A 13546-nucleotide genomic window follows, 5' to 3' on the forward strand; every position below is an offset into this window, starting at 1 on the left:
TCCTAAATATTTGACACCTTATTTTGTACTATAACTTCCCATAATCCTAAGCACTGTTCTGATTTGGTTTGACGGAACTGGGAAACTGCAAAAACGGAGGACTTCATGTTTTGAAGTCTGCCATAAAATGTCAAAAAAGGATGGAGAAATAGAGCTGTAAAGATACAGTCTGACAACAGGGCTTTTTAACTAGAAGGCTATTATTTCCTCATGGACCACAGTTGCTTCTCTTTCAGTTCTCCAGGAAGCTGTGATGTCCTCAGTATGTCTCACTGCAAACAAGATCTCTTGGCTTGTGGTGCCTTTGTAAAGTACTACTTAGCTATGCATTAATTTTTCCCACACACTTCCCAAAGCTAGGAGCTCATTTTCCTCCTGCCTTCCTGCTGTAGGTAAGCAAAGCAATTCATTTATCGCAGAAGCAAACCAGTGTTGGGGTGTGCCAAAATAAAGACAGTTTGGAATTAAATTCTCTCTGAATGTTCCCGGTCCTAAATATTTGAACAAAATATAATATTCTTGTGAAAGTTGAAATATAACTAAGACAGAGGGTTTTCCTTTTGTTTTTGTTTGCTTTTTGAAAAAATACCATCATCTTTGAATCAGCAAATTAAAAGGACATTAAGCTAGTTGTCTAGATGATAGCACCTCAGTTCAGCCCACAAGCGAATAGCCACGTTCAATCTAATTAGGGCTTTTTAGGATATTCAGAGCTGTTATCATAAAGTTCAAGAAAACAGCCTTCTAATTGGCTTCCTGCTGGGAAATCCATAAAAAAGTCTTCATTGTCCTTCTGGGTAACCTATTCTGCAGTTTCGCAGCTGGACTTTTTTTTTTTTTTAATATTGTGTCCTCACCTAAAAATATGATTACAAAAACTACCATGCTACTAGCACATGAAAGTACTGTCAGGAGATTTTGCTCATAATAAACATAAGGTCTGGGTAGATTTTGCATTTTTAAAAAGTCTGATTGACTTGATAGTTTTTCACATGTTCACTCTACTACTGTAGAAACCAGGATCACCAATTCCTCCTCTTCTTCCCTATATACTGATCCTCTGGTTGTAATATAAAAAACTTTACACAGATAGATCTTACAGAGCCACTCTTATGAACTCTAGACTGTATGGCTACTATTGAAAGATGTTGGGCAATACAGTCAAACTTCTGGAGGGCCACCTTACAGTTCTCCCTTGTTTAGATGCCCATGCTAAATTTACTTGCAGTTTTACAGAAGGCCAACGATACCATGAATATCCCTTTAAGAACATTTATTACTTCTTTTACTCTGCGACCCTGGCATATTCATAAAAAAGGAACATAATTTTCTCATCCACTGACATATGTCAGAAAAATGCACTTCTGCTTCTTTCAGTGATGTTAAAAGCTAAGTTCAGCTTAATTTTAGTTTTACAATAGGAATGCTTTGTAGGATAATTTAAAGTGCCAGAGTGAAATCACAAATAGTTTAGAATCAGTGTATGGCATAGCAAAATAATTATGGGCTGAAGTAAAAAGGACTGCCATTCAGCAGTTAGGTAAGTAAACCTTAAAATTCTGTGGAAATCGAGGATATTCTCTACTTACTGGGAAGAAAATTGACCCAGGTTTTAAAATAATTCCCACAAAATGAAAGGATAAAAAAATATAGAGAATAAAACTCTTGGCAATGTCTATTTGCTCACCTTATCAACCTAGCATTGCCAGCTTCAGATGAAACTAATCCTGGGGATTTTCATTCCACCGGAGTGAAGTGATACATGTGCATATGTTTATGCATAAATATGTTTGTGTGCATATACCAAAGGTTTTAAATCAGTAAGTAAAATGAATTGTTTAATAACTGCATATTAAAGTGGCTTGACTGTACAATAGGATATAGCATTGATAGAATTATTGGATCCCTGTGTTCATGTAACACACACCAACCATTCTCATGCAGAGAAATATATGATATGAAAACACATAAGAAGAAGATGGGCGAAAAGAGAAGGGATAGCAGCATAAGAAAGGGAAGGCGGGAAAACAAAATGTGTTATGGGAAGAAATCTCAAAAGATGGAAAACAGAGAGAGAAAAATGACACATTAAAAAAAGGGTTAATCTCACCATGCAAGACCCTCACCAAGCAATGATTAATTTAAGGAAACCCAGAGTTTACTAGCAATGTTTGCAGTAACCAGCAGCTTCAACCACTGGATTTTTTTTTCATCAGTATTATTTATTTTGTTTTTCATTGAATTGTTTTTCATTGACTTAAGTTGCTTGGGGGGAGGGAATAACAAAAGCAGCATACATTATATTAGGTCACATACAGCTACAGAAGAGCCATTCCTTGCAATGGAAAATCCTTATGCTTGGTTCAGAACCGGAGAACGATTTCTTCACCTTGTAGGGTAAATAAAGGATTTTTTTTTCAAGTTAGATTATATGTCTCTAACAAATGGTATGTGGTAATACTAACTTTAGGTTCAAGGATAAAAGCGTTGTTACATCCAAAGGTATAGAAATTGTACTAATGGAAATAAACTGTGAGTAATAGAATGGGTTACCCCACTCTGTTGATTTTTATATCGCCTCCAGAAGTATCAAAATAGTTGATAGAAAGAAACGTTCATTTGCTGCAGCCTTACTATTGTTTCCAAGGTCAGGCAAATGGGTGCAAAAAAAAAAAAGTATATGGGTTATGTAGAAGAGAGTCAAGGCAGAGTCAGGAATTAGCCAGCTTCTGCTACTTAACTCCTGATGCAAATGTTAAGAAAGTTTTTCTTTGCTGATGCTTTGCTAGAACAAACTAAAGTTGCCAATCATTTATTTGAAAATGGGATATTGTGGAAGCTGAGTGTTACTAGAATATGTGTAATAACAAGTTCGTATATTTTAATATTTGTATTTATATATTTATATATGCCTCCATCTGTTCCTCTGAAACCTCAAGCAGTTCATACAGATAGCCTTTCCTCTTGTAACTTTGCAAAATACATTGAAGCCAAGGATTTGTGGCTTTAACAAACCTCTTTCCTCTTACCTTGAGGATGGTTGTATTGGCCTAATTGTCAAATCCTGTGATTATATAGTAATGAGACCAATGCTATCCTTATAGTAATGTAGTAAAGTTGCTTTGTAAATCTAGATCAGACAGATAAACTCAATAAGAATAATTTTAAAACAGATATATTTTATTCAGAGATACTTGCAGTTATGGTTGTTGCTTCTGGATATTACATATCTGTTCATCCTTATAGGTAAGAAATTAATGCTTCCTCCATACCACTTCTATAACGTGGAGTGGAGCCATCTGAGACATGCGATGACCCCATGCTATCTCAGACAAAGAACATTCCAACCTGGCACGTAGCCAGTGTATCCCGTAATGAACTTTAGAAACTCCTTCCACTGACCTGCTAACATGATATAGCTACCTAGCTAAAACTACATTACCCATAAGCCATCTCTTAAAGAGACCGCACTTAACCCAATAAATGCCAAACATTCTATCATACAGAGCTACATGCTCTAGTCAGGGTTATATGATCCAGAACACTCCCCGCTTGGAAATATATATTTCCGCAACTAACTAACTGAAATAAGCAAAAAACGTAACTCTGGGTCAGAACAAGTAGTAAAGTGGGTAAAGTTAAGTGACTGATGGATACCTCTAATTTTGCTTTCCCTTCTACTAATAGCTCAGCTGCAAGTGGATATATATCCACCAAACTATCCCCTTAACAGGGGAGGGACTGTGAAGGAGATATGATTGGAAAGATGACTAAGCCCCCTGATTAAAATCATATTATCTATTCTGGCTTAGCTATATAAACATCTATATATTTACCCTGTGTTGTTTAATGTTTTTATACTGTATGCTGCCCAGAGTCACTAATTGAAATGGGCAGCTATAGAAATTGAATAAATCAATTGCCATTTCTCCCTCCAATAAGCAGCTGGGGGAGCCATTTCTTTACTTCCAGGTTTCTGGTCACTAGGATCCAATCTGTAGGTCAGAGATCTGGTGAGTAAGGCAATAGAAAGCCATCTTTCCCATTTTTCCTGCCTTCCCCTCAACCCATGCAGCTGGTTACGAGGCAAGATGCGTAAGAGGAACACAGTCTTCCACGCTAGATCTATGTTCTGACTGCTCTTGACCATGGTTTCCCCAGTCTCCATTTCAGCACCACAATAAATTAATCATTTCTCATACCTTCATACTTCATTGCTCTCTGTTGCATTCAGGGATCTCTTTTCCTCCCCTTATTGCTGATCAGCCATCAATTGAAGAAAGAGGCTTATAATCATCAATTAAGTTCAGTGACTGGGTGTGAGGAGAGGGAAGAAGATGAAGTTATTTTTTTTCCTCATCCCTCAATCCAAAGAAGCCCAAGAAAACCATGTCTAAACAGAAGCAGGATGAAGGTTCTGTAGGTTTAGTAAAGTATGCCTATCTGGGCACATGAAAGAGAAAGAGGCATGAATGTCACCTTTTTTTAAAAAAAAATAATAACCTTCCTTTATTATTTTAATAAATAACTCAAGGCAACAAACACACACAATATTACTTCCTACTCCTATTTTTCCCATAACAGCAACCCTGTGGGGTGAGTTGGGCTGGTCCAAAGTCATCTGGCTGACTTTCATACCTAAAGCAGGACTACAACTCATGATCTCTTGGTTCTAGCCTGCTGCTAGACCAAACTGGTACTTTTGTACACTTTGAAGGTTTCTGTGGGGTTCATAAAGCTCTCAGCCCTAAAATATTCTCTAGTGTCACCTACAGTGATGCCCTATCAGCCACCTTGATCAACATAAAGACTGGTTATTTGTAGTTGCCTATTATTAAAACCAGCCCAACATATTATCAATGACTTGCAGGCCATCATGGTCAATAAAATTACTTTTCCTTTACAAGTCTTGGATAACATGGTTGCTCTTAATTACACCCTATTCTACTCCAACAACCTAATATAAACTACAAATAAAAAAAATCCTCCTTATAACAATTATAGAGAATAAATATAACTTTTTATCAATTCAGAAAAAATATGTCATGTTCTAATTACACCGATTAAAGCTTGAGAACTTTATTCAATTTATCATCTTCCACTGTGATATATGCCATCATAAGGCATCAGTGCCACTCAGCTTTGTATATAGGATGAACTTGCAAAATTAATAAATGGGTATAAAGGTAATCTCAGAAATTTCAGTATTCAAAGCTTAAGGTGGCGGGGGGACTTCAGCTTTCCAAGGAACGCTGCCACTGACCTCAAAATGACCATTTTTGAACAATAGAAGTTCAGACTTCTTGCCTGGAGCCCCCTCATGAACTGTTCAAGTTCTTCAAGGTTGGGTGGATTCAGAGCACACTGCTGGATGCAGTCTGGAAGCCCTGCCCAAAGTGGTTTAAGATTATGTGAATTGCTTTGTCAAGGTGAATCACTTCACCTCTTCGCTTCAATGAAGCGAATCATGTTGCTTCCACAGCACAAATTTCTTTGTTGAAGCAAAGTTGTTTTGCATAGGTCCACGCATTTCCAAGTATGCTTGTGGACATTCAAACTTAACAACTCTGTAATTACTTTCTGCCTCTCATTTTAAATTGACTACACAGTTTATAACCAATCGCATGGCTCTATGTGTATATGTCTGAGTGACTTAAATCAATGCTTCCTGTATTGTTGGAAATGTGCTGCTCAAAACTGAAACTTTAATCACTATGATGTTATGCATTAAGTAACTCCCTTTTGGACAAAAATGACTTGGAAACGAACGGGAAGACAATTAGAATTTTAAGTTTTTATGGTTGAAAAAGATTGATACTATAAGTCTGGCAATACACTAATTCTACATCAATTATACAAAGGTTTGAAGGATTCTTAACTCTTCCTGTATTTTTATACAAAAGTTACAGCACAAAAAAATATATGGAACTTAATTGTTTAATCATTTAATTATAGAACATGACAGGAATAAATATACCAAGTTTTATCTATAAGCATGCTTTTATGAGCTTTCCCTTTTCTTTCTTGCACCCAAGGTCATATATATGACGATTGATTGATTCTGTGCCATCAAGCCAGGTTCAGTTCTTAGTAACCATATATATAGACCTTCAGAATAATCTGTCTCCCTATCTGGCCCTTCAGATGTTACAAGGGTACATCCATCCCCACTGTAATGAAATCCATCCACCTTGCTGATGGTCATTTTCTTTTTCTGTTTTCTTCCAATTTTCCCACAATTGTAAAGGAATTAGATCTTTGCATAATATGCCCAAGGTACAATTTAACTGTGGTCAATGGTGTGTTGAGTGAAAAACACTGATTTTGTCTGAATTTGTTCGATGATCATTTCTTGTTTGCTTGGCTGTCCATGGCATTTTCAGAAGTCTTTTCCAACACCAAAATTTAAAATTGCTATTGTATTCTTTCCAACCATATTCCAAATTTTTTTTAAAACCATGTTATAAATCCTTATCATATGTTTATTTTTAAACACACAAACACTTACCTACATTTACATGAAAAAACCCTCCTGAAAGATTTTTAATTCATCCTCCTTGTGATTTTACAACTGTTCTATTCATTCGTTGAAGCTGTGACATCTTTTTTTTTTCTTTATTTTATCCCTTCTTGACAGGTAAAAATAAAGAAATCAAGTAGTCATTGGCCTCACAAATCATACAATCAACTGGATCTGGTAACCTGACCATGATGCTGAGAGCAAACAAAGCCACATCATACTAATTTGGGACTGAATAATATTGAGTGTTGCAGGAAAATATCTTCCTGTTTCCAAGGAAATTCGGCTGTCGTTCCCATCATCATTCACTTTTGTTAGTAAAAGAACCCACACAAATTCACACAAATGCACTTTAAATGCATAGTTCCAGTCCTTGCCTTCCCTGGCATTTCTTCCACCCTGGCAGTCTTCGACCAACATTGGATTTCCTTTTGTTTCATTATTGATAAGAAACTTTCTAACTTTAGTAGGCTCCCTCTAAGACTCTCCCCGTACAATACACTTAATTTGTCCTTAATGTGCTGAGCATGAAAAAGAAGTTTTACTTGCATGTTTGTCTTGTGGTTTAGCATGTGTGTCAACTCAGCCTACTTGGCCAGTTTCTATTCAATGTATTTTGTCAATCCAGAACATTGATCAATGTGGAAGAAGGTTAAAGATGCTGTGTGAACACACCTTAAAGGCTCCGTCTTGGCACATACCTCCCAGTACATACAAGCTGCCCATTTAAATATATGAATGAAATCTTTAATTTATGAGGTTTTTTTTTCCATCTTCCAAGAGGCAAGATAGTAAATTTCCCATACTTACTCAGTGTTTTGGGTAGTTGAATGTGCTCTAGTCGGGCTGTCCCAGAGCAAATTCCCAGAAGATACTTTGCTGCATGTTTCACTGATTTCCTTTCAGTTCTCCCCTCCCCCCCCCCATTTATGCCCATCTCAAACCTTTGGCAGGTCCTTTATTGTGCATTCAGTTATAAACAATATTGCACACTGCTAGGAAGGTCTTTTTTGGCCAATAGCCACTTACCATACATAACAGAGATTATTCTGACCATGTCCCAGAAAAGAAATGCCACTTTTAAGAGATTCTGTGACAAGACAGGCAGACACCGAACATTTCCAGGGTGACGTTGGGGAGGAGAGAGTTGCTCACCATAATCTTTCTTGCAATACTTCTTCATGTTTATCTTCAACTTTCCTTTGGATGCCTTGCAGTAGGTGTCACAGTCTTTGGGGCAGATGGACAAGAAGAGAAAGAAATATATCTATCTATCTATCTATATATATATACACACACACACACACACACATATATAAAGTTAGTCTTAATATGCATGAAAGCATGTGGGAAGAAAGGAGGGATGCAGCACAGGGAAAGGGAAGTGAGAGAGCAGAAGCAACTTCGCCTGCTATGAATAAGCAGCGTGCCTAGGAGATCCATCTGCCAGGACCTGATTGGGTCATCTAATGGGGGCATTCATTGAAAAACCTTCTATATTCCAAAGAAAGACTTTCACAAAAGAAGCCATCCGCCTCTCCTTTCTTGTCCTCCCCTCCTTGTCTGATGAATTTTTTAGCCTGTCTTCTGCTGCCTGCTGCAACTCAGCTGCCTCCATGGGAGACCCTGGGCCTCCCTTATTGTACCACCCAGATCTTTAGAGAGCCACAACTCTCTCTCCCCCCTTCCCAGTTCTTAAACGGCAAACTGGAGCCTGATTAAAGCCCACAGAGGCCTCTTTGTCACCCCTAACCCAGACCTGTGTCAGGCTTTGGCATTCATTGCAGAAGGATTCTGGCTGGGGTCACCCCTCCACAAAAGGGGTCAGGGAGGAAATTAGCAGCCCATGAAGCATTAGCAAAGCCTTTGGCGTCCACTCTACTGGAGTGTGCAAATAAAATGCCCCAGTGGGATTGCTTCATTTCTAATAGGCCCTACTGCTGTGATACAATGGTTTTACTCCTTCTGAACATCATCCTGTGTTCCAGTGCTACTAATGTGATGCAGCATAGCCACTTTGGCAGAGCCTGCTGGAGCTATTTTGCATCACTTGGAACATGGGGAGCTCAGTTATGCTTTGTGCATCAAAGGCTGATCCCTCACAGTCACATTTTACTCTCCCATCATTGGCTGGGACTTGAACGGAGCTCTAGCGATTTGCTCTGCCTGCTCTTTATTTGGCTGGAAATACCCAAAAACATTTACCCTGCAATGACATTCATGCTTATTCAAATAAATCAGGACAGAAGAGGTAGATATGCTTTGTGCTTGTAAAACAAACTGTAATTACACATCTTGTTTTTCTCAAATATGAAAAATGAGTGTGTGATACATCTCTCTCTTTATAAAACTACTCAAAGCAGCATACATGGGATCTCCAGCAATATCCTATCTATGAATTGATATCTTGTTAGTTTATTGAAGACAAACAGCAGTCAAATAAAGAGCTATATTACAAAATGTTTAATCACCATCACCATCTTGCTAAGTACTTAGAATAATGTTTGGCATATTTCATACAGAATGGAAATATAATACATAAAAACCAGTAACATCACAACAGGGTTCCTTTGCTGCTATAATCATTATACTCTAGCTTTTCCAAGAAACTCAGACCTCCTGGCTCTTTCTACATATGTAGTCATGCTTCATATTTTTGTTGGCATTATTCTGATAGCTTGAATCTATTTCATTCCAGAAAAGGCAGCAGAGTCAGAAGCAACAGGGGCTTAGAAGCTGCCAAGAATTAGAAGAATGTCCCAGATAACTGCAGAGAAAGCAGAATCCAAGTGCTCCTTCCACTGAGCAATTGTCCAATCACTTCCCTATTGATTAATGGAAGAATAGCTCTCCTGGAACTGCTAATCAATACAAAGGTTCCCAATAACTATAAACTAAGATCTACAGATAAATACAGAATCTTGGAGGAGAAAATGACTCAATTGAGAAACATGCCTACATTCAAGACAGATCAGCTCTCATCTGAGTACCATTTTAATGTTACTAATTGTGTATTGATTATTGCACTGCTTCTGACATACTTGGGAGCTTTGATTTCTTTAATCCCACAGGATCAGAGTAATGATCTCGTTGTTCCCCACCATCCTCGAGTGCAAACTCACAGCCACCAGGTCTAAAGCTGTGAAGCAAACTTGATTTAATGGTGAAAAGATGTTTGAGTGAGCAGGTTGCCTCGTTCAACAATTTGAACGAGGTGGCGCAGCAGTTAGAGTGCAGTACTGCAGGCCACTTTAGCTGACTGTGTTCAGCAGGTCAGCGGTTCAAATCTCACCGGCTCAAGGTTGACTCAGCCTTCCATCCTTCCGAGGTAGGTAAAATGAGGACCCAGATTGTTGGGGGCAATGTAAATATATATATATACATTGCTTACTGGTGTACACCGCTTAGAGAGTGCTTGCACTTAAAGCGGTATATAAGTCTCATAAATAAATAAATAAATAAATAAATAAATAAATAAATAAATTTGGGGGGGGGGATCACACAGCACAAGCTCAGGAAAAGATACTGTTTATTTAAGGAGTTGCTGACTAGAATAATATGTGTTTTCTCCCTTCCACGCAAACGTGTCTCATTCTCAGAGATTGCCTGGACAAATCCCTGTAGTTTTTTTGGCAAAGTTTTTCAGAAGTGGTTTGCCACTGCTGCCTTCCTAAGGCTGAGAGAAAGTAACTGACCCAAAGTCACCCAGCTCGTCTTGTGCTGAAGACGGGCTTAGAAGTCTGCCAGTTTCTAGCCTGATGCCTTAACCACTCTACCAGACTGGTTCTCATGATATATATTCATTCAAATCAATTATTTCCATTCAAATCCAGATCACTTCATAGCTCTGATTGTCTTACCTACTTTTCCTTATGAATCTTTTAAATGTTCTTGAGTCAATGCAACAATTATTTCCTCTTGTCCACGTATCCATATGGCCTTAGCATTGGCTCTTAACTCTCAAATCCTATATGAAACCCATCCTTGGCTGCCCAAAGAAGCCAGACAGGCAGAAAAAGAATTCAGGTTACAGAATTCGGGTTACAGAAAATCCAGTTCAATCCCTTGGACTCTACAGAGTTAGCAAATCCCAGATGACTTCACAAGAAGTTGCCCAGTCATCTCATTAGATTTGAACACATCAAACTATCATCTGTCTGTGTTCATCTAGTCAGTTATATCCAGAGACTTTGTAGCGATCCAACCCAGAATAAACAAATAATGCAATTAGATGGAATAATGGATGGATCAGATTCATTCCAATTTTTTGCCTAAAACTCATCTTTGATTCTTCCATTATTATCATTCACTAAAATAAAGCATTCCTATGCTGACATGCCATCACAATAACACAGATGAGTCCAGTTCATACTTTTTATCCTTTATTTTTGCTCCTTCATTCTTAATTAAAGCTATGCCTTCATTTCTCTTTCATTAATTAATTCTATGGCAGAAAATCAAAAGACATAGATCCAGAACTATTACATCCTTCTGCCTCCTCTTAATTTTACAACATATTTTTTTTACTTCAATGAAATATTAATTTATGCTATTTGTATACCTACTTTTGTTGGGAGACCAGTAATTTCATCACTGAATTCTTTAAGAATTCTCAGATGGATACCACCAGACTTGGTAATTTGTTTCTCTATGCTGTCTCACAATGTTTTGGAATATCTCCATTTGCTACTTTAATTAGCTTTAGTTGTTCCAATTTATTCCCTGAAAAAGTCACTACTGGGCCAGGTCTCTGTCTCATCTGTGGTAGAAGAGATTTTATACATTCCTTGAGCTTCTTATTCACTTTGTTGCTATCTAATGACTGAACCCTTGCTCTGGATTTTGTCCATTCAAATATATTTAAGTTTTTATTATTTCCTGAGTTTTCCCCCCTCAAATTGTTTTTTAGGATTCCTTACATTACCCTACACTTTTTCTGCTTGTCTTTGTCCTCCATGTTAGGACAGGTTTTAAGGAAGTCTTCTGAACTTTGACAGCTTCCTGGATGTTGGTTGGCCCTTCATTACATTGGGCAAAACATTGCAGTTGAGCCTAAATTACTGTACTTTTCAATATCCTTGTGAGGATTATTTAATTATCTTGATTTTTCCTTTCAGTCTCTTTTTCACCACTCTGTTTATTTCCCAGATTATATATCTTTCCATCATACACAATGTAATTTTGAGTGGCTCACAAACAACAATAAAAGCAATAAATACAGAAATAACAACACAGAAAACTTCCAGACCTCCAGCTGCTACACTTTTCCATATACCCTTAAAAACTTTCAGGTATTCAGACCCAGACTACCCCAATGCTTATGGTAAAATGTAGGTTTTCAATGCCTTTCAGAAGGCTAGAAGTGTAGGGACAGTCTAGGTCCCTCTAGATGGCAACAATTGAGGGAAAGGATCTGAATCACAGCCACCCTATCAGACCTAGTGGAACAGAGATAGATCTCCTCAGGAAGAGGCAATCCTGAAGATAACTTGGTCCTGTGTCATTCAGGATTTAAGGGTAACAATTTCAGAACTTGAATTGCACCTGGGAAAAAACTGGAAGCTGATATAGCTCATACAGCAGTGGTGTAACATAGATGAATTGTGAGATGCTTAGAACTGTGCATGCTCTCATTTCCTGGACAATTTGTAATTTCTGGAAAATTTATCCTAAATCTAGGTTTGTCCCATAAACTTTATTAGAAAGGTTAAATGTCTCTGCATTAATTAAATTAATGCAGATGAAGACATTTTATGTTTCTTCACAGTTTCCATAGAAACAGAAAGAAGCATGAATAAGGTATGTTCATCCTATCCCTGATATAGCAAAACATACAATTCATTTATACAAGTAATAGACGTTTTCTTGCCTCTTTTGAGGACTAACAAGATGATTTTAAAGAATTTTCAAGCAGATGGTAAGGAGATATACCTTATTTTTTCCTCTATGATTTCTAAGATTGCCTAGCAATAGGTCCTGCTGACTGAATGACAAAGCCATAAAAATGTCACTATTGAAGATTTTTTTCCCCAGCAACAATACAACTCTACCTTAGTGAAATTCTAGAGAATAGAAATAAAGCATGTTTTTAATTTAGTTTGGAATTCAGATGGATCATATTAAAAGCTATGTAAGTTTTGGCTTCACCATCTATCAGATTTTACATTAACCGTAACTTGACAATAATGGGATTTTCTTGAACCTTGATTATGAATCTTTCATTTGATTGTAACAATGTGGAAAAGAGAACAATAAATACAATGGTGTATTCATATTACTTCAATTTTCATATAATTTCTATTGCTGTGACAACTATGGATCTGTTCCAATCCTTTAATAATCCATTGGTTATGAAGGGATATTCTCCTAATTTTGGTTTCATGACTGTATAGGAAGATATTGACTGTCAGAGTCAGATCAATATAGGACTTCCTTCCATATCTGCAAGGATGGAAAACTTATTACTGGAAGCTGGATGAATTTTTCAGAATTACTGGAAGCTGATGAATTTTTCAGAATACTGAGGAATGTGTCAGTTAATGTGGCTCATACTTCTGTTTAAGCAAGAAAGGAAAACATATTGGGAAGTCTAGAAGAAATCTGCTTCTTATTAGAATAAGTTGGCAATAATGTTGATGTAAATTAGGGTTAGGTCACCGTTGTTGATAGGAATGAAATAACTGGGTATAATACCACATCTTTAAATATATTTACAATATATTTATTTTACTGGTCCTTTGTTGTCCAAGGGGCTAGCAGTACCTATTCGGTGCAATCCCAATAATATGACCTTAATGATAACTTAGTCATAATAATGGCAGTGGTATATGACCTATAATAGTTATAGCTACAATAAATAATAATGTCATCAGCCAGCTGATATGTGATGCATGGATCTGTAGGTACCATAACAGGCAGAGGAAAGGGTGGCTTTAAGCCAACTTAGAAAAGATGACACCATTGTCATCCTCCCAGCCGATAAGGGGAGGGCAACTGTTGTTTTAGACAAAGAGGCATATGTAAGAA

General features: G+C 37.3%; 1 protein-coding gene across 1 annotated transcript in view; it reads right to left on the reverse strand.

The window, feature by feature from the left end:
* Positions 1–13546, reverse strand: part of NTN1 (netrin 1) — a 140721-nt gene that overhangs the window by 14497 nt on the left and 112678 nt on the right. The window contains exon 6 of the mRNA XM_039355094.1: positions 7676–7750. Coding sequence (XP_039211028.1) covers positions 7676–7750 — 75 coding nt within the window. The remainder of the gene's footprint in view (positions 1–7675; positions 7751–13546) is intronic.

Source organism: Crotalus tigris, unplaced genomic scaffold, assembly GCF_016545835.1.
Source record: "Crotalus tigris isolate CLP2741 ecotype Arizona unplaced genomic scaffold, ASM1654583v1 scf7180000018599.1079084, whole genome shotgun sequence".
Classification (NCBI taxonomy): domain Eukaryota; kingdom Metazoa; phylum Chordata; class Lepidosauria; order Squamata; family Viperidae; genus Crotalus; species Crotalus tigris.